This window comes from Lutra lutra, chromosome 10 (genome assembly GCF_902655055.1).
Source record: "Lutra lutra chromosome 10, mLutLut1.2, whole genome shotgun sequence".
Classification (NCBI taxonomy): Eukaryota; Metazoa; Chordata; class Mammalia; order Carnivora; family Mustelidae; genus Lutra; species Lutra lutra.
This window is the reverse complement of record NC_062287.1, coordinates 97,770,731-97,792,430: the sequence shown is the minus strand read 5'-3', so window position 1 is coordinate 97,792,430 and position 21,700 is coordinate 97,770,731. Positions and strand designations below refer to the sequence as shown.

General features: G+C 38.7%; 1 protein-coding gene across 3 annotated transcripts in view; it reads right to left on the bottom strand.

Annotated features, from left to right (window-relative positions):
- The window catches only part of CSTPP1 (centriolar satellite-associated tubulin polyglutamylase complex regulator 1), a 194,572-nt gene that overhangs the window by 103,393 nt on the left and 69,479 nt on the right, over positions 1–21,700 (bottom strand). For all 3 annotated transcript variants that reach the window (XM_047690262.1, XM_047690261.1, XM_047690263.1), the window contains one exon: positions 4,090–4,220. In XM_047690262.1, the coding sequence (XP_047546218.1) occupies positions 4,090–4,220 (131 nt within the window). The remainder of the gene's footprint in view (positions 1–4,089; positions 4,221–21,700) is intronic.

Sequence of the window (21,700 nt, the reverse complement as noted above, 5' to 3'; positions counted from 1 at the left end):
GATTGTTGTAAAGAAAAATTAGATATTCTACATATGAAGCAACTTCATAAATGTTAATTGCTGTCATCATTTTCATTTTTTATATTATATTTTTTAATCTAGAAATTTCTTTTGCATCTTTTTTTTTTTTTAAGATTTTATTTATTTGTCAGAGAGAGAGAGCGAGCACAGGCAGACAGAATGGCAGGCAGAGGCAGAGGGAGAAGCAGGCTCTCCGCCGAGCAAGGAGTCCAATGCGGGACTCGATCCCAGGACACTGGGATCATGACCCGAGCCGAAGGCAACTGCTTAACCAACTGAGCCACCCAGGCGTCCCACTTTTGCATCTTTTAATAACTTCCATTTATCTCCTAATCATAGTCATGTTTCCCTTTACATACTTGAGCATATTTATATAATCAAAAATAACTGTTTGAATATCCTTGTTAGCTAATTCTATTATCTGTCTTTTTTGGGTCTGTGTTTCTACTGACTAATTTTTCTCCTGGTTATGGGTCATAAGTTCTTGCTTCTTCTAATGTCTGAAAATTTTTAACTGGATGCCAGACATTGTTGATTTTATGTTATTGAATGCTAGATTTTACTGAGTTCTTTTAAAGAGTACTGAATTTTGTTTTGGTATACAGTTAAATTACTTGCAGATAGACCCATCCAATCCTTTTTGTTTTTAAGCTGCTGAGGGCCCTATCCAGTGTCCATGCCCTATGTACTTTGAGGTTTCTCCACTTTGGCTGGTAGCAACGTGAACTATTCCTGGCCCTGAGTATACTCCAGGAATTGTTGGGCCTACTGTTTTCTGGTGGTTCTTTTTCCAACCCACACATGTGCAGAGTTTGTAGCCAGAGACTCAAATACCCGCTCGCAGCTCTCTGGAGCTTACTAAGCAACTCCCTCCTCTTTGGTACTCTGCCCTGCAAATTCTGGCCACTGTGGCCTCTCCTAACCCCAATCTCTGCCTCCTCAACTAAGTAAGACTGCTGTGCTCTTTGGATCTCCTCTCCTATACTGTTGCTTGGCATCTGCCCCTCAGAGACCACAGCCCCAGATTAACTGTTGTTCAATGTCTGGAAGAATTGTTTCAGATACATTGTCTGATTTTCTAGTTGTTTATGGCATGAGGACAATTCCCTAAGTAAGTACTACTTCATGGGCAGAAGAGGAAGTAGCTCTTGTTCTTTTATTAAATGAAATACACAAACATATGGGTGCATGTGTTTGTTCATTTGTAAAAGCATAAAGCTCAAAATTAAATTCTAACAAACTATAAAAATAAACTGTGGACAATAGCTCTTTTGAGCCAATATTCCTAAACAGAAGTGAAGATTTACTTCAGGGAATTTTAATCTTTGCCAGACTTGGAAAATTCAGATTAATCTTTCACACTGAAAGAAATACCAAAGTGAGAAGTTGAATTTTAAAGGCTTATTACATATGAATAGATCTTTTTGCTTCCAAGACTCTAAAGTTGCCTAGATAGCAAGACATTCACTATAATCTTCATGAGGTTATTTGAATTTCAGACATGGGAAAATTAGCATCATTCAGTACTCAGTCTTGCAGAAATGACACTGCATCCCTATACATGCTAAAAACTGGGATAAATGTTTTTTTGCCAGAAAGCATCAGGTCCTTAGTTTTCAACAGGTGGCTTCGTTTTTAGATATGTTATGTTGGAACTCTGCTCTTCTTGTGCTGTCTCCCAGAAGACCTAGTTTCTTCCTGATAATGCTAAAATAGGTACAAGATGTTCTAAGGAAGTCATCTGCGGAAGAACAATATAGATCATCTCCTCTGAGTAGGAGTCAGGTACGTGGCATTCAATTGAAAAAATGGGGCTTAATAAGTACTTTATTTTGGAACTTTGCCTCTGAGTGTTTTTGCTCATTCTGGATTAAAATTGGGAACACTCTGGGACTGAAAGATGTTCTAAAGTTTCCTGGAAGAAACTGAGAATATATTAAAATGACTTAACCAAAGATTTTAGGATCACCTAGCTGCAAATGTTGCATTTGGTCTTTAAGAAATCGGAGGCTGTCTGATTAAGAAGCCTAACAATAAATATCCAGCCTAAAATCCAGGTCTTGTTTATGGCACAGGAAAAACAGGGAGAACTTGGAGCAGCTTCCTCTTAGCAGCTGGATGAATCACTGGCAGCTGCTGTAAAAAAGGTAAAGAAACCTACATCTGTTCAGAGTCCAAATGCTATATGGATCCCTTGTGATAGTAAATAAATTCTGGAAGAGGCCCCACTTCTAAATCAGGAAAAGAATTAAGGAGATCTAAAAACTGCTTTTCCATAGTTATCTCCATGTGCCTATTCCACAAAAACCAGCTCTAGCTGTATGCACCATTCTTCAAAATAGTGAGTATTCAATCAAATATTTATGGACTGACTAAGGGACTGGGAAAGGATTGGGAAAAACAGGTTCAGATGCAATACTACAAACTTTACCTGTACACTCACGGCTCCCAGTTTTTTGTATGTAGAGGCTGATGGGTTGTTTCTCTGAGGTAGTTCACTTAAAATTGAGTCCGCTTTGATTTTTGTCCACTAGTGCATGTAGTCTATAGAGGAGATGATCTGATTCTCAGTACACTAGATATTTATGCTCAATAGTGTAATTGAGATGGATAATCTCTTGAGTAACATGTCATAGAAGCTGTGATTAGAGTAATAAAAAGAATTGGGGCGCCTGGGTGGCTCAGTGGGTTAAAGCCTCTGCCTTCGGCTCAGCTCATGATCTCAGGGTCCTGGGATCAAGCCCTGCATTGGGCTCTCTGCTCAGTGGGGAGCCTGCTTCCTCTTCTCTCTCTCTGTCTGCCTCTCTGCCTGCTTGTGATCTCTGTCTGTCAAATAAATAAATAAAATCTTTAAAAAAAAAAAAAAGAATAGAAACAGCATATTAGCATATTAGTAAATCTGGGTTTGGCTCTCATTATCTCTCACCACTCCAAGTCTCCTAACTATACTCTCTGCCTTCAGACTCATCCTCTAAGTCATTTCTTTTCTTTTTTTCTTTCAAATATTTTATTTATTTATTTGTCAGCAAGTGAGAGAACACAAGCTGGAGGAGCCACAAAGGGAGAGGGAGAAGCAGGCTCCCCGCTGAGCAGGGAGCCCAACACACGGGGCTCAATCCCAAGACTCTGAGATCATGAACTGAGTCGAAGGCAGACACGTAACCAACTGAGCCACCCAGGCGCCCCACCTGCTAAAGCCATTTCTATACTGTCTTCCAAATGATCTTTCTAGAACTCAGATATCATCACATCATACTTCTGAATAAATTCCTACAGAATAAAATCCAACTTCTTTTTTTATGGCAAAAATGGTCTTTCAGGACCTAACTCTTCTATTCCTTCACAGGTTCATCTCCCCTGACCCCCTTCACAAACTCTAGCCATTCTGATCTTCTTGATGTCTTAAGTATTCCAGGTTCTTTTATGCTTCTACACCACAGCATACGCTCTGCCTAGAATGTCCTTCTTTTCTTTATCCATGTAGATAACTTCTACTCTTCCTTCCCAAATTAGACCAAACAACCAGTTCTCAGGAGAACATTCTCTAATCTGCTTGGTCCCCTTTCTCTAACAACAGTGTCCCCAACCTACCCCCACCCTCCACTCTGGGGTTTCCTTCTTTGTATTCATATCATTTCTTCAGTTTGCTGCATGTATTTCAATATTTGCCAAGAGCAAAAGCTCTGGAATCAGACTGCCTGGGTATGAATCTCACCCCAGCATTTGTTGTATAACCTTGTCAAGTTATTTAATCCCTCTGGTCCCCAGTTTCATTAGTTATAGGATGGGGATGATAGTATCTACCACAGAGAGCTGTTATGAAGAGTAAATGAGTCATGACACATAAAGTGCTTAGAACTGCACTTGGCTCCTAATAGATATCATTAGTGATGGTGTTGGTGCCAGTAACGGTGGTAGTATCTGTGACACAAGATGATAGTTCCTCAAAAGTAAGGTGTTCGGAGAGTGTCCTATAGCATGTGCTCAAACAGTATTTATAGGAACAAAACAAAGGCAGAAGTTTGGAAAGAAGAAAGGAAGGCAAGAAAAGGATTTGGGAACACTTACCGCCATTTTTGCCCACAGTTCGGAAGCATTTCCAGAAGGCCCGTAAGAATGATGCCCTATTGTGCGGGGTGGCCTGGATGAAGCTGAATTCCCGAAAGAGAATGTGAGTTCCCTGACATACACTGTTAAAACTGCAAAGAGAAAAATCAAGGAATCATCATTAGAGAAAGAGATATGGAAGGCTGGAATCAGAATAAAAAATCAAGACCACATAGAACCATTGCCAAAAAGGAAGAAAATCCTTTTTCTCCAATAAAACTCTGAACTATAGATTACACCAAGTCTTTCGGTGAAGAAATCCCTTCATATAACCATATCCTTCTGAAAACTCTTGGAGTCCACTTCCTCTGAGTGTTTCCTACCTCCCACATATATGCACTGAGAGAGTTTTAATCAGCCACGGGAGCATCTCAGATAGAGTCTTTAACTGGATGACATTGGCACTTGTATCTTTTTGGAGAATACTTCTTCTACCACATTTGGAATTATGTTTCCTTAAAGATATGATTTCTGTACTCTCTCTGACCTATAACAGCTCCCATAAGAACATAGCTCATGGGGACAGAACTGGATTGTCTGTTCAAGACAATTTGGGGGGTGATGGATACCTTTTTGACAATAACCTCAGAGGCAAAGCCATGTGCCAAAGGATATGAAAGGTTTCAAATAGAACATGAAGACAAATAAGAGGAACAAGGGTAAAAAGTGGCCTCTGAATGAGAGTATGAAGCAAAGCCCCAGAGCCCAAGTGAGTCATTGTTTAAGCTGGGCCGGAGAAGGGGAAAAAATATACTCCATTGCCTTTGGGTTCTTCTGCCAAAGAAATAAAGGCTGTAGAGCCTGGCGTAATCTAAAAATGGAAATTCCACCAAAGAATAGGCAATTATCCAGTAATCATCACGACTAAAGGCAGATTTCAGGTTCCAGAAAACTCCTAAATTCTCTGACAAGTAAATCATGAGTGGAAAATATGTTAATCTTTGTAGAGAAGCAGTCATTACACTGAAGATGGCAAAACAAGAGATACAGTGGAAATTCCAAGTGCCACTTTTCATTTGCTGACAATTTAAAGTGGGGACAAAACTGAATCTCTGAACAGAACATGAAAAAATTTAAGGAGTCATCTGTTCCATTTTCCTTCTCCCTGACCAAGTTCTGAGGGAAACATCTAACCTGTCTTTAACATAGAGTATGTTATCACTTAAGATAAAATTAGCCTCTTCCTGTTAATATTAACAACTGTATGAAAAGGCAAATTACATGCTCCTCTCCCTGTGGAAAACTAGTGTAGAAATCTACTTCTGAGACACTATGAGGACGCATGAGGAAAACATCTGGTAAAGAATTAGGTTAGAAGAGAAATTTTTAAAAAGTAACTAAAGTGTTAACTATGCAGTTTGCAATGTTGTCTTGAGCAAAGGAAAATGAAAAATAAAGCAAATGAGCTGTTACAGGTAAATGGAGTAGGTCACATTTCTAGCAAATGAAGTCTAAAATGATAACAATCTAGTTTAAATTTATGAAGCTATCCAGCAAAGAATTAGTCCCAAAGTATGCTTCATACCCCCATGGGAAAAAAGCTGGTGTCTAGGTCATAATCTGGGCTATAAAGAAACTAATACTAGTGAAATTATATCCTTAGTGTAGCTTTTAAAAAATATATTTTTTAGGGGCACCTGGGTGGTTCAGTGGGTTGAGCGTCTGATTCTTGGTTTCAGCTCAGGTCATGATCTCAGGGTTGTGAAATTGAGTCTAGAGTTGGGCTCCACGCTCAGCGGGGAGTCTGCTTGAGATGCTCTCTCTCCCTCTCCTGCCCCTCCCCCCCACTTGCTTCCTCAAGCGCTTTCCTCTCTCTCTGTCTAAAAATAAACCTTTAAGATAGATAGGTAGATATGTATATCTTTTTTAAAAAGAGGGAATAATTTATGCACAGAAGAATCTGGCTGAGACTCATTGTATGGATAAGCATTTACATAAGGAGTTATAAAATAAGAATTTTAAAACACACACTGATAGGCCAAGGACATATAATATTGACTACAAAAAGATTTATATTTCCACTACTGTCTTTTTTTTTTTTAAGATTTTATTAATTTGTCAGAGACACAATGAGAGAGGGATCACAAGCAGAGGGAGTCAGAGAGGGAGAAGCAGGCTTCCCGCCAAGCAGGGAGCCTGATGCAGGGCTCGAACCCAGGACCCTGGGATCACAACCTGAGCCGAAGGTAGACACTTAACCACTGAGCGACCCAGGCACCCCGCCACTACTGTCTTAAGATCATCCCTACCAGTGAAATTTAACTGGTCAGTATAGAGATCATAATCACTTTACTTAAAGAGTTAATAGGCAATATAATCAGGGAAAATTCTTTTAGATAAGACCGCTCAAACAAAAAAGCAGAAAATACAATATATTGCTCCAAGCTTTACTGTTTCTCCTCAACCTGAAATAACTTTTCCTTACCTCCATCCGTTAAAATTCTATCCAGTTTTTCAGGACCATTTCAAATGCCACATTTTGCATGAAGTTTTTTCCTGATTCTATACTCATGCCTAGTTCCCATCATGCCTCACTTAACTCTTAACTCTCTACTGGCACTCAGAATCTGCTGCCTTTGAAAAAACTTACTGGACTTATATTCCCTACAAGACTGTAAGATCTATGGAGTAGTAATTAGGTTGTATTCATCTTGGTCTCCATCACATTATCTAACACATAGTACATACTACTCCATAAATGCTTTTGGTAGCTGATTTAGAAAGCTTAGAAAGAATAGATAAGTAACACCAGGTTGAAAGTATCAGATTTATATTTGTAGTCAGCCACACTGGAAATATTGAAGTCAGTGTTTTTAAACTTTTTAAAAGTCTGGGCTTTGTCCTGATATTATCATTATAATATTGCAATACCAACTTTGTTTTGGTTAGTATTAGCCTGGCATAACTTTTCCTATGTTTTTAATTTTAATGCTTCTTGGTCATTTTGTTTTAGATATTTCTCTTGTGAGTAGTATATAGTTGGATTTTGCTTTTTACCCAAACTTATAGTCTCTGTATTTTAATAAGTGAGTTTTAAAAATATATATATCTGATTAATTTTTTGCCATCTTATTATGTCTTTTCCATGAATTATTTTTGTTTGGCTTGTTTTTCTTTTCCTGCTTTCTATTTCGTTAGGGAAGTTTTTTCTTTTCTTTCTTTTTTTTTTTAAGATTTTATTTATTTTGAAAGAGAGAGAGAGAGAACAGGGGGAAGGGCAGAGGCAGAGGGAGAGAATCTCAAGAAGACTTCACAAAGAGAGCAGAGACCGAGGCGGGGCTTGAACTCAAGACCCTGAGATCATGACCTGAGCTGAAATCAAGAGTCAGATATCAGCCAACTGAGCTACCCAGGTGCCCCAGTTATTTTCCTTTTTAATTATCCCCCCGACTGTTAGATTGGAAGCTATGACAGAATCTATAACTTCTTAGAATTCCTCTTACAATTTCAACATACATATTTAGCTACACAGTTTTCCTTAATTGAAGTATAGTTGACATACAACGTTATATTAGTTTCCGACGTACAGCACAGTGATTTCAACAATTCTCTACTTAACGCATTGCTCATCACGGTAAGTGTAGTCCCTATCTGTCACCACACAAAGTTATTACAGTATTATTGACCATATTCCTTACCGGGTACTTTTTATCCCTGTGACTTACTTTATAACTGGAAGATAGCACCTCTTAATCCCCTTCACCTATTTTGCCCATCCCCACCCCCTCCTCTCTGGCAACCATCAGTTTGTTCTCTGTATTTATGAGTCTGTTTCTGGTCTGTGTATGTCATGAGCACACTGTGAAGATGCACACATGAGTTATGTCTTTCCACATTGCCAGCTTTATTCAGTCATTAAAGCAAGGCTAGCATGATTATAAAGCAGGTTCAGGATTCCAAACTCAATGACATTTCACCACATGATTAACTTGGCTTCGTACATGGCACCCAGAGCAAAACACAAGACCTAAGTCACACAAAGAACAAGATAACATGGCGGATAGGAAGAGAACGAAGTCAGTCTGTGGGTGCGCAGTTGAGATAAGGCCTCGGTCCAGCCGGGGTCAGCTCTTGGCACTTACTGCTTATTCTGTTCAAACAATGGAGGATCTCAGTTCTGTTCAGAGATCAATCAGGTAGAGCCTTTAGCAGTGGCTGCCTTTTTTAAGTGCTCAGACATTGAGAGGTCAGTGTCTGGAGAGTCTACAGTTGGCTGCAAACTCCCTTTTTAAAGGGATTTAATCAGTCTTGAGACCCTTCAGACCTCCTGTGCTTCTCCTAGTTACCAGCTCTGGGGTGTTGTCAGCTAGGCTGGTCTCAGTGATATCTGATAGCTTCAGAATCCTTAAATGCTTGCATCATTGCTTGACATGAGTGACTCCATCTTACTCTCAACAGTGCATGTGTGTTTGTTCATTTGTTTTATTTTTTAGATTCCACATTTAATTGAAACCATATGGTATTTGTTTTTCTCTGTGTTATTTCACTTAGCATAATACCCTATAGGTTCATCCCTGTTGTCAGAAATTTCTGACAAGATTTCCTTCTTTTTTATGGCTGAGTAATATTCCATTGTATATGTATACCATACCTTCTTTACCCATTCATCTATTGTTGGACACTTAGGTTGCTTCCATATCTTGGTTACTGTAAATAATGCTATGATAAACATGGATGCATACATCCTTTCAAACTAGTAGCTACACATTTTTTAGAATGTCAAGTCATTCGTTATTTTTATTACTCTCAAAAGCAAGACAAGAACCAAAGCACACTCTAAATAATCTATGAGCACTTTTCTCTTCTGATATTATTTTCTAGATTTTGCCTTCTATCTTTTAAATTAAGAATTTAAAAAATATGGTAAAATGCTTATAATACTATTTTAGCCATCATATTTATCATTTTAAGTACTGGCAGTATGCAATTCAGTGGCTTAAATACATTCACAAAACAGTTAACCCTTACCATTATCTATTCACAGAACTTTATCATTATCCCCAACAAAAACCGCATATATGTTAAAAAGTAATGTCCTCTTCCACCTTCCTCCCAGACTTCGGTAACTTCTATTCTACCCTCTGTTTCTATGCATTTGTCTATTCTAGGTACCTCTTGTAAGTGGGGCTGCACAAAATTTGCCCTTGTGTGTCTGGCTTCTTCCTTTCTTTCTTTCTTTTTTTTTTTTTTTTTTTTGAAGATTTTATTTATTTATTTGAGAGAGAGAGAGCACAAGTTGGGGGGAGAAACAGAGACAGAGAAAGAAGCAGGTTCCCTGCCGAGCAGGTAGCCTGATGTGGGGCGCAATCCCAGGACCCTGAGATCATGACCTGAGCCGAAGGCAGAGGCTTTAACCCACTGAGCCACCCAGGCGCCCCACCTTTTTTCTTTTTTAAAAAAGATTTCACTTACTTATTTATTTTAGGGAGAAAGAGAGAGAGAGCATGCACCCTCAAGCAGAGGAATGGCCAGGGAGGGAGGAAGAGGGAGAAAATCTCAAGCAAACTCCACACTAAGTACAGAGCCCCACATGGGGCTTGATCCTACAACCCTGAGACCATGAACTGAGCTGAAACTAAGAGTGGAAACCCAACCACCTGGGCCACCCAGCGCCCCTGGCTTATTTCACTAAGTTTTTAAGGTCTATCCATTTTGGGCTTATATCAAATTTCATTCCTTTTTAAGGATGAATAATATGTCATTGTACGTATATGCCACATTTGTTTATTCATTCATCTGATGAACACATGGGTTGTTTCTACCTTTTGGCTATTATGAATAATGCTTCTATGAACATTGGTGCACAAATATCTCTTCTTCAAACATCCTGCTTTCAATTCTTCTGGGTATATATCCAGAAGTGGAACTGCTGTGTCATATAGTAATTGTATATTTAAACTTTTGAGAAAACACCAAGCTGTATTCCCCAGTGGCTGCCTATTTTATCTTCTCGTAGCAGTGCACAAAAGATCTAATCCTCACCAGTGTTTTTTCTATTTTCTTATTTTTTTTAAATAGCCATGTTAGTAGGTGTGAAGTGGTATCTCATTGCGGTTTTGATTTGTATGTCCCCAATGAATAATGATGTGCTGATCATCTTTTCATATACTTATTGGACATGTGTATATTTTCTTTGGAGAAATGTCTATTTAAGGCTCTTGCCCATTTACTAATAACTTTTTTGTTGTTGAGTTGTAGCAGTTCATTATATATTCTGGCTGTGAATCCCTTATCAGATATATAATTTTTTTTTTTTTTTTTAGATTTTATTTATTTGTCAGAGAGAGAGGAGAGCAAGCGAGCACAGGCAGACAGAATGGCAGGCAGAGGCAGAGGGAGAAGCAGGCTCCCCGCCGAGCAAGGAGCCCGATGCGGGACTCGATCCCAGGACGCTGGGATCATGACCTGAGCCGAAGGCAGCTGCCCAACCAACCGAGCCACCCAGGCGTCCCTCGGATATATAATTTGAAAATATCTTCTCTCATTCTGCAGGTTGTCTTCTTGCCTTGATAATACAGTCTGATGCACAAAAAGGTCTTAATTTTGATGAAGTCCATTTTATCGATTTTTTTTCTTTTGTCCCTGTGCTTTTGCTTTGATAACCATAAAATCACTGTCAATTATAATGCTATAAAGACATTTAGTTTGTTTCTTCTCAGAGTTTTATACTTTTGGCTCTTACATGTAGATCTTTGATCCATTTTGAGTTCATTTTAATTTTTAATTTTTTAAGATTTATTTATTTATTTTAGAGCAAGCGAACAGGGTAAGGAGCAGAGAGAGGGGGAGAGATAAAATTCCTCAAGCATACTCCTTGCTGAGTGTGGAGCCTGACGCAGGGCTTGATCCCAGGACCCTGAGATCCTGACCTGAGCCCAAATCAAGAGCTGACCGCTTAACCAACTGAGTCACCCAGGCGCTCTGAGGTAACTTTTATATAAGGTAAAAGATAAGGGTTAACTCCCTTCTTCTGCATGTGAATAACTAGTTTCCCCAGCGCCACTTGCTGGAAAGACTTGTTGAATAGTAGTCCTTTCCCCAGTGAAGAGCACCCGTGTTGAAAATCAATTGACTATACATACAAGGGTTTGTTTCCGGGTTCTCTAATCTATTCCAATAGTCTGTATGTCTGCCTTTATGCCAATATATCCTGTTTTCAGTACTGTAGTTTCATATTAAGTTTCAAAGTTAGGAAGTTTGAGGGACGCCTGGGTGGCTCCGTCGATTAAACATCTGTCTTGGGCTCAGGTTATGATCCCAGGGTCCTGGGATCGAGTCCTGCATCTGGCTCCTTGCTCAGAGGGGAGCCTGCTTCTCCCTCAGCCTGCTGCTCTCCCTGCTCACTCTCTGACAAATAAATAAATAAAATCTTAAAACAAAACAAACCCCAAAGTAAAGCATCTTAAAATTTCCACAGTGAAACATATATTTACATTAAGAAGATTAAAAAAAAAAAAAGATTAAATAAAGACCAAATACAGCCTTATAAACTAGTCCAGGTCAAGTTTGCTCCCAAATGAGTTTTCAGAAAGCTCAGCAAAAACAACTTCAGGTTTTCTATGCTTTTTGTGATTTCAAATTGTGAATTTCTGAATATTCACAGACCTGCTGTTTTCACAAAAGCCTGTGGGTGGTAAATGCTCTCAGTTTCCATTTTCTTGAAAATATCTTTATTTACCCTCTGGAGTAATGGTTTAACCAGGTGGGGAATTCTGGGTTGTCATTTATCTTCTCTCAGCACTTCGAAGATACTATTCCATTGTCATCTGGCATCTATCACTGCTGTCGAGAGGCCATCAGTCAAACTCCTGCCATCCCTCGTGGAGTTAATCATTCTTACCATTCATATAAGCTATTTTCTTTATCATTAATGTTCTGTGGATTTTACAATGTGTCTATCATGTAGGTATATTTTTAGTTAGCTTGCTCAATACTTTAATCTGACTTATGCCTTTCGTCTCAGAGAGTATCTTTTAAAATATTCCTTCACTGCCATCCTCTGTATCCTTTTCTTCTCCATTAGATGTACATTTTAGCCTCTCAGTATATTTTCTGTGTCCTTTCATAATTTTCATCTTTTATCTTTGTGTGGTACTTAGTATTATCTTCCAAATTATGAATTCTTTATTCTTTTATGTCTAGTCTAAAGTTTATTCTGTCGAATTTTTAAGAAAAGATTTTATTTATTTACTTGACAAAGAGAGAGAGCACAAGTAGGGGAAGCAACAGGCAGAGGCAGAGGGAGAAGCAGGCTCCCTGCTGAGCCTGGGAGTCTGATGCAGGGCTCAATCCCAGGACCCTGGGATCATGACCTGAGTCGAAGGCAGCTGTTTAACTGACTGAGCCACCCAGGCACTCCTCTGTTGAATTTTTTAATTTATTTTAATTTATTTTTTAATGGCCATGTTTTAATGTTCTTTTTAAAAGATTTATTTATTTATTTTAAAGAGAGAGAGAGCAAGAGCACAAGTGGGAGGGGTAGAAGGAGAGGGAGAGAGGATCTCAAGCAGACTCTGCGCTGAGTTTGGAGCCAGACACGGGGCTTAATGTCATGACCCTGAGATCATGACCTGGGCCCAAACCAAGAGTTGGACACTTAACCAACCACACCAACAAGAAGTCCCTGCTCAATTTTTTAAAACATCAGTAACTTTTTAATTTCTAGAATGTTTAATTGGTGTTTTAAAGAATTTACATGGTTCTGTTTCTGCTTCCCAATTTTTGTTCTCTATTTTTTCCCCTTAAGTTTTTATTTCAATTCCAGTTAGTTACCATACAGTGTAATATTAGTTTCAGGTTTAGAATTCAGTGATTCAAAACTTACATGCAACAGCTGGTGCTCATCACAAGTGCCATCCTTAATCCCCATCACCCATCTAGCCCGTCCCCCCACCCGCCTCCCCTCTGGTACCAGCAGTTTGTTCTCTATAGCTAAGGGTCTGTTTTATCACTTGCTTCTGTCTCTCTTTTTCCCCCATGTTCATTTGTTTTGTTTCTTAAATTCCACATATGAGTGAAATCACATGGCATTTCTTTCATTGACTGACTTATTTCACTTAGCATAGTGAGCTCTAGCTCCATCCACATCATTGCAAATGACAAGATTTCATTATTTTTTATGGCTGAGTAATGTTCCTGTGTGTGTGTGTGTGTGTGTGTGTGTGTGTGTGTGTATAGATCAATGAAACCAGGAGCTGGGATTTTGAAAAAATTAATAAAATTGATAAACTCCTAGCCAGACTTATCAAAAAGAAAAGAGAAAGGATCCAAATAAATAAAATCACAAATGAGAGAGGGGAAATCACAATCACCACTACAGAAATACAAACAATTATAAGAGGATATTATGAAAAAGTATATGCCAACAAATTAGACAATGTGGAAGAAATGGATAAATTCCTAGAAACATATAAATTACCAAAACTGAAACAGGAAGAAATAGAAAACTTGAACATACTGATAACCAGCAAATAAACTGAATCAGTCATCAAAAATCTCCCAAGAAATAAAAGTCCAGGGCCAGATGGCTTCACAGGTGAATTCTACCAAACATTTAAAGATGAATTAGTATCTATTCTTCTCAAACTACTCCAAAAAATAGAAATGTAAGTAAAACTTCCAAAATCTTTCTATGAAGTCAGCATTACCCTAATAACAAAACCACTAAAAAAGAGAACTACAGGGGTACCTTGGTAGCTCAGTTGGTTAAGCATCTGACTCTTGATTTTGGCTCTAGTTATGATCTCAGGGTCCTGGAATCAGGCCCCGCATTGGGCTCAGCACTCAGTGGGAAGTCTGCTTGAGGATTCTTTCCCTCTCTGCCCCTGCCCCCTGCATATTCTCTCTGTCTCTCTCAAATGAATAAATAAATCTTTAAAAAAAAAAGAGAGAACTATAGGTCAATATCTCTGATGAACATGGATCCAAAAACTCTCAATAAAATACTAGCAAATCAAATCCAACAGTAGATTAAAAGAATCATTCATCACGGGCGCCTGGTGGCTCAGTGGGTTAAAGCCTCTGCCTTCTCTCTCTGCCTGCCTCTCTGCCTACTTGTGATCTCCGTTTGTCAAATAAATAAATAAAATCTTAAAAAAAAAAAGAATCATTCATCACGATCAAGTGGGATTTATTCCTGGGCTTCAAGGATAGTTCAATATTTGCAAATCAGTTGATGTGATACACCACATTAATAAAAGAAAGGGTAAGAACCATATGATACTTTCAATAGATGCAGAAAAAGCATTTGACAAAGTACAACATCCATTCATGATTAAAAAAAAAAAACCACAAAGTAGGGTTAGAGGGAACATACCTCAACATAATAAAGGCCATATACAAAAAACCCACAGCTATTATCATCCTCAATGGGGAAAAACTGAGAGGTTTTCCTCTACAGTCAGGAAAAAGAGAGGGTGTCCACTCTCAGCACTATTATTTAACACAGTAATGGAGAACACATAGTAATAGAGAATCAGAGAACACAACGAAATAAAAGGCATCTAAATTGGCAAAGAAGTCAAACTTCCACTATTTGCAGATGACATGATACTCTATATAGAAAATCCAAAAGATCCCACCAAAAAATTGCTGGAATTGATACGTGAATTTGCTGAAGTGACAGGATACAAAATCAACATACAGAAATCTGTTGCATTTCTACATATAAGTAATAAAGCAGCAGAAAGAGAAATCAAGGAATCAATCCTATTTACAACTGCACCAAAACCCATAAGATACCTAGGAATAAGCCTAACCGAAGAAGTAAAAGATCTGTACTCTGAAAAGTATAAAGCATGGATGAAAGAAATTGAAGAGGACATAAAGAAGTGGAAAAACATTCTATGTTCATGGATTAGAAGAACAAATATTGGGTTTATAAAAAGATTTTACCTATTTATTAGAGAAAGAGCAGGGGAAGGAGCAGAGGGGAAGGAGAAAGAAGGGAAAAGAATTGCAAGCAGATCTGTGCTGAGTGCGGAGCCCAGTGTAGGAGCAGAACCCACTACCCTGAGATCATGACCTGAGTCCAAACCAAGAGTCAGACTCTTAACTGACTGAGCCACCCAGGCGCCCCTGGAAGAACAAATATTGTTAAAATGTCTATAGTACCCAAAGCAATCTATACATTTAATGTAATCCATATCAAAATACCAATAGCATTTTTCACAGAGCTAAAACAAACAAATCCTAAAATTTGTATGGAACCACAAAAGATCCTGTATAACCAAAGCAATCTTGAAAAAGAAAAGCAGGGGCGCCTGGGATGCTCAGTGGTTAAGCATCTGCCTTTGGCTCAGGTCATGATCCCGGCTTTCTGGGATGGAGTCCCATGTCTGGCTCCCTGCACAGTGGGGAACCTGCTTATCCCTCTCCATCTCCCCCTGCTTGAGTTCCTTCTCTTGCTCCCATTCTCTGTCAAATAAACAAATAAATAAAATCTGTAAGAAAAAAAGAAAAGAAAAGAATAAAGAAAGCAAAGCTGGAGGCATTACAATTCTGGACTTCAAGTTATATGACAAAGCTGTAGAGATCAATTCAGTATGGTACTGGCACAAAAAGAGATAGCTCAGTGGAGCAGAATAGAAAACCCAGAAATGAACCCACAACTCTGGTCAATTACTCTTCGACAAAGCAGGGAAGATTAACCAATGGAAAAAAGGCAGCCTCTTCAACAAATGGTGTTGGGAAACTGGACAGCAACATGCAGAAGAATGAAATTGGACCACTTTCTTACACCACACACAAAAATAAATTCAAAGTGGATTAAAGACCTAAATGTGAGACAGGAAACATTAAAATCCCAGAGGAGAACACAGGTAGCAACCTCTGACGTCAGCCGTAACAATTTCTTACTAGATATGGTACCTGAGGCAAGGGAAACAAAAGCAAAAATAAACAACTGGGACTTCATCAAAATAAAAGGCTTCTGCACAGCAAGGGAAACAATCAACCAAACTAAAGGCAACCTACAGAATGGGAGGAGATATTTGCAAATGATGTATCTGATAAAGGATTAGTGTCCAAAATATATAAAGAACTTACACAACTCAACACCCAAAACACAAATAATCCAGTTGTTCTCTTTTTTAAATAATGACCATTCCTTTTATTATGTCCCTGAGGATCTTAAACTTTATTTCAAATTCAACTAAAATAATTAGTCTTATTTTCTCTGGAGAAAATTTCTATTTCAATTGTTGGCTCTTTCTTAGCATTAGTTGTTCTCACATATTTTGGAATTTCAGCGTGTAGACTCCCCTAAAGCGGGAGGTTATCACTGTCTCCAGTTACTCACTCCCTCACTCTCTACTGGGGACAGATCCTAGTCTAGGACCATATTGGATATTGGGTGAGTTAATGCTCCATTCCTAATGATATTGGGGATATCACAGAGACTGTCACTGAACCCTTGAGTAGCTCAGACTACTCATCCTGGGTTGTAGGGTTGCTTCTTTTTAGAGACCCAGGTTTTATATAAGCCATTTTCCAGGTAGCAATCATAATTTTAAAAAAAAATCTTCTGCCTTTTACTATTCCATAAGAAATGAACTCTCAAGTTTCCTGTGCTTGCTTCTGAACCCAGAACACAAGAGGCCTGTGGTTTTAGTCCCATTAGCATTGTGGTTTGTTTGGTTTCTCGCCCATGGATGAATTTACACTGATTTTATAAAATGGCTATGTCGTTTACATTTTCTCTTCAGAAAATTTTATGTATTACCATGTGTCTGTAATGGATAAGAAAGCCAAATCATAAACACTGCTAGCCATTATGACCAGAAATCCAAAACAAATTTTCTACCTGCATAAAAATGCATGTTCTTGCTTTTTCATTGTATTTAACTGAACTAAAAAGTTTCTTAATAGGTATCAATCTTACCTCTAAAATCAAACAAAAATGTTCCTAAAACATTTTAAAGGTCAAACAGATGTATACTATGAACTTTACCTCAAACAGATTTCTCTAAGACCAGTATTCAAATTTCATTGAGTAAATTCTTCCATTCTTTAAGTTGTTTGGTTTTTTCTTCTTGAGATTTCAGTTGTTTTGTATTTCTACATTACTTCAAATTTACAGAAAACTTCAAGAATAGCACAAAGGATTCCTGAATACCCTTCACCTAGATTATTCAAATGTGAGTATTTTGTTACATTTGATCTCACTCAAACTTCTCTAATCTCTCTCTCACCACACATGTATTTACTATTTTTCAGAACTGTTAAAGAGTAAGTTGTAGACATGATACTCCTTTACCCCTAAATACAGCATATATTTACTAAAAAATAAGGAATTCTCTTATATGACCATAGCATAATGATCAAAATCAGAAAATTAAAATTGATACAATATTGTTATCTAATTTACAGGCCTTATTTTTTTAATTTTTTTTTTTTTTTTTGAGAGAGAGAGCACATGCAGATGGGGGAAGGGTGGGGGCAGAGGGGAACTAGCAGACATGTGCAGAGAGCACATGCAGATGGGAGAGGGGTGGGGGGGCGGTGCACGCAGCCAATCCTAGGACACTGAGATCATAAGATCATGACTTGAACCAAAACAAGAGTCCGTTACTTAATTGAATGAGCCACATAAACGTCCCTAATCTTTAGGCCTTATGAAGAGTATTTCTAACCTTGTTCAAGTATTTATTTAAAACTATGAGAGAAATTGGCCTGATTTTTCTTGAAAAACAAGAACAAAAAGAAGATGCCTCCTAGAACCACTGATACTTATTTGCTTAGTAGGTAAGTATATAGGCTCTATGCCCAACGTGAAGCTTGAGCTCATAGCCCTGAAATCCAGAGTCCCAGGCTCTACCAACTGAGCCAGCCAGGTGCCCCAAACTGATTTCTATGTCGTTTTGACATGTCCACACAATTCTTTGATCACTTCCTTACTTTTTGATTGAAAAATATGTTCCAGGCTCATCTTGTTCTTTCCCTACCCCATCCTACAGCCAGCCATTTCTCCAAGAAGACCAAGTTGCTTTTATTAGAGGACTGTTGTTTTATTTTTTTAAGATTTTATTTATTTATTTGACACAGAGAGAGAGACAGCAAGAGCAGGAACACAAGACGGGGGAGTGGGAGAAGGGAAAACAGACTTCCTGCCGAGCAGGGAACCCAATGCAGGGCTTGATCCAATGACCCTGGGATCGGGACCCAAGCCAAAGGCAGAGGCCTAATGACTGAGTCACCCAGGCACCCCAGTTAGAGGACTGTTTAAAAGCCTAGGTGGGGGGTGCCTGGGTGGCTCAGTCATTAAGTGTCTGCCTTCGGCTCAGGTCATGATCCCAGGGTCCTGGGATCAAGCCCCCCACATCGGGCTCCCTGCACAGTGGGAAGCCTGCTTCTCCCTTTCCCACTTTCCCTTGCTTGTGTTCCCTCTCTCACTGTGTCTCTCTGTCAAATAAATAAATAAAATCTTAAAAAAAAAAAAAAAAAACCTAGGTGGAGGCTAGATGTGCTCCAAATGTGTCATTGCTTCTAGGCTTTCCCAGAGTCAGGGTAAAGACAAAGGAAGATTTATGTATATACACTATGCATGTGTGCATACACACACCTAGATTCATTTCTATACATCTAGATATCTACATATATTAAAATCCATGAGTACATTGGTTCAATTCCAGTGTTACACAGCGTACCTTCTAGTCTTTCCCCTTTTCACATCTGAAATTTCCTAATTCTCTAGCTGGTACGCTTGGGGAGTCAGTGTTTAACGAGTACAGTTTCAGTTTGAGAAGATGAAGAAGTTCTGGATAGATGATGGTGATAGCTGCAGAAAAGTGTTAGTGTACTTGATGCCACAGAACTGTACACTTAAAAAATAATTGAAATGGTTATTTTGTTATGTATATTTTGTTGTGTATATTTTACCATAATAAATTTACCAGAAATAAATGAAGATATTGGTGTCAAACACCTCGTATGTATATTTATAGGATTGTCTGAAGAATGCGTGATTGGAAAGTATAACTAAAATATTTTTTTAGAATGATTCTGAAGTAAGAATGACTACGACTTTGCTACTGGAAGAATGGACCAAAGACAGCAGCAGTGGCATCACTTAGAAGCCTGTTAGAAACCAGAATCTCGGCCCCATCTCAGACCTACTAAATCTGATTCGGCATTTGAACAAGACTGCAGGTGGTTCACACGCACGTTAAAGTTCAAGCAGCACTCCTCTGGGACAGATTCTGCCACTTCCTACTTTTGTGACTTTGGGCCAGGTACTTAACCATTATGTGCCTCAGTTATTTTATCTACAAGATTGTGATAACTGGAATGAAAGTTGCCAAAGATGATTAAATGTGATGATAATGCATGTTGTATAATGCCTGGCACATTCAAGGACTATCAACTATTATTATTACTTTGCCCAGTAGAAATCTGTGATGGTTGGTTTCAGGGGCTTTTCTAAAAATAGGAGACATAGGAAGTCGGTATTTTCTAGAGATGGTGCTTGGCTTTAGGAGATTATGGGGAAAAGGATACATGGGAGATAATACTTTGGGCCAAGTATGAAGAAGACCCAATAGGGTAGAGTGAAGGTGTCACATTCAGTCACAACGGGGTAATGTTCTTCTTGTTAAGGTATGGTAGGACCAGACAAAGGTTATTTACAAAATATAAATGGAATGGAAGCAGCTTTTGATGAGACAATGCCCTATTTTTAAGATATTTTGAAACCCAAGTGGTCTGTTTTTCACATGTCTGAAATCCTGTATGAGACAGAACCTTTCAGCTGAAATATCACTTATATTTGACTTACATGGTCAAGGACCAGACAGGCTGGGGGAGGGAGGTGGCCGAGTGTGAAGTACCGACGAGGTGGGGAGATGAAAGGATGGCTACACAGGCCCCGAGAATTGCTAGCACTTGGGCCACGGCTCTCTGAAGATGTTGCTGAGTTCCTAACCTAATTTCTCTGGCAGGAGATCTTTCCTTGTCCCGGAAAAGACTTTTGGAGACAGAGAGGATTAAAAAAAATAATATTGTTAAGAAGTGAGGTTGCTGGGCTTGCACTTTACTAGCCGGAATCCCTTTATCTTTCTTGAGAGCCCCCCAGATCTCTTTTATTCTAGGTCAGTAATTTAACACTCTCAACTCTTAATTCAAAGCCTGTAATGACCTTGCTGTGCTGAATTATTAGCCCAGGATATAGAAAGAGAGAGAGAGGGAGGGAAAAAAAAAAAAAAAAAAAAAACACCTAAAAACAACAGAGGCCTTTTGATCAGAGCACCAAACTGCAGTTCCCTGTAACTCAAGCTGCCCATTCTTATATGGCAAGAATTAAGGACTCCCCCTGCCAGGCAGGACCCTATTAAAAGACAATAGCTGTTTGAAAAGGGTAAGCAAGTTGATATGGATATAATAGGCCACATATGGGGGCCCCTTTCTACTCTGAAATAAAGCTCCTTCTTAAGAGTTGTGAGCTGGGAAATCCAGCATTCAGTAAGGCAGGAGGAGGAGGTACAATAGAAGAGCGTGAGTGGTTAGCCATGCAGAAATGCTTGAAGGTGCTTCAGGAAAAAGGGAGGAGGGCTTTGGGGAGCCTGCAGAGATGAGCATCAATCACGGAGGAGAGGCTTTCAGAATGGCCAGGTGCTCTTTGGTCCCCAAGAGGTTTTTACGCCAGTGATGACAAAGATTTGGCTGGAACCAAAATAGTGGTTAGTTTCTCTAATGGGTTAACAACAATGACAGCAAAACAAGCAGGAACATAGTAAGCTCTTGCCAGAAATGATGCAGCTGGCAAAAAGTAATCCTTTCTGCCTTGTTTTATACAATTTAACATGTCAACATCCTAAACTGATGAATACCATCTAGGCCACTACATGTTCTTATTACCTTTAGGATGGGATTTAAAAAAAAAAAAAAAGGCTCTGTAGAACAGAGACAGTGGACCCCAAAGAAACTGCCTCTTGCCTACGATTGATACCCCTTCTCAGATACTGAGAGGTAACCACAGGACACAGGACTTCTTACTCTATTAGCTAATCTATGTTTGCTTATCTATCACCTAAACAATCTGCTCATTAGCAGATGATGCTTTTGGAGGATCCTAATCCATAAAAGAATTTCCCAAACACTGTTTTAACTACTTCTAAGATCTTGTTAGTATGTTACAAAACAAGGAATGATTTAAAGTGACTCAAAGTATTTAAACACATTAATCTACTTATCTATAACTAAATTCTGAATTCCCAAATCCCTAAGCAAAAATATCAGAGAGATATTTTTCCTTCCTCTACCACCCTTTGCTAACTGCCAAATGAACAGCTCTCCAGTTCCCATCCACTGCAATTAATGGGCTAGCTTGATGGAATTTACAACTAAAGAAAAAACACAAGGGATCTCTCTCTAACACTCTTGTTCCACTGAATGGTCAACAGGGCACTAAACTGATCTTTAGCAAATTAAAGGGGTTTGCTGATTAAAGAGAAGGTCTGGATTCCTAGGAAAAAAAATCTTGCATCACCACTCAGCCTCAGACCCCCAAAGAAACATATTATTTTTACAAAAGTCATTAGAGATAATTGTTTCCATAAAATATTGCAATTTTAAATGA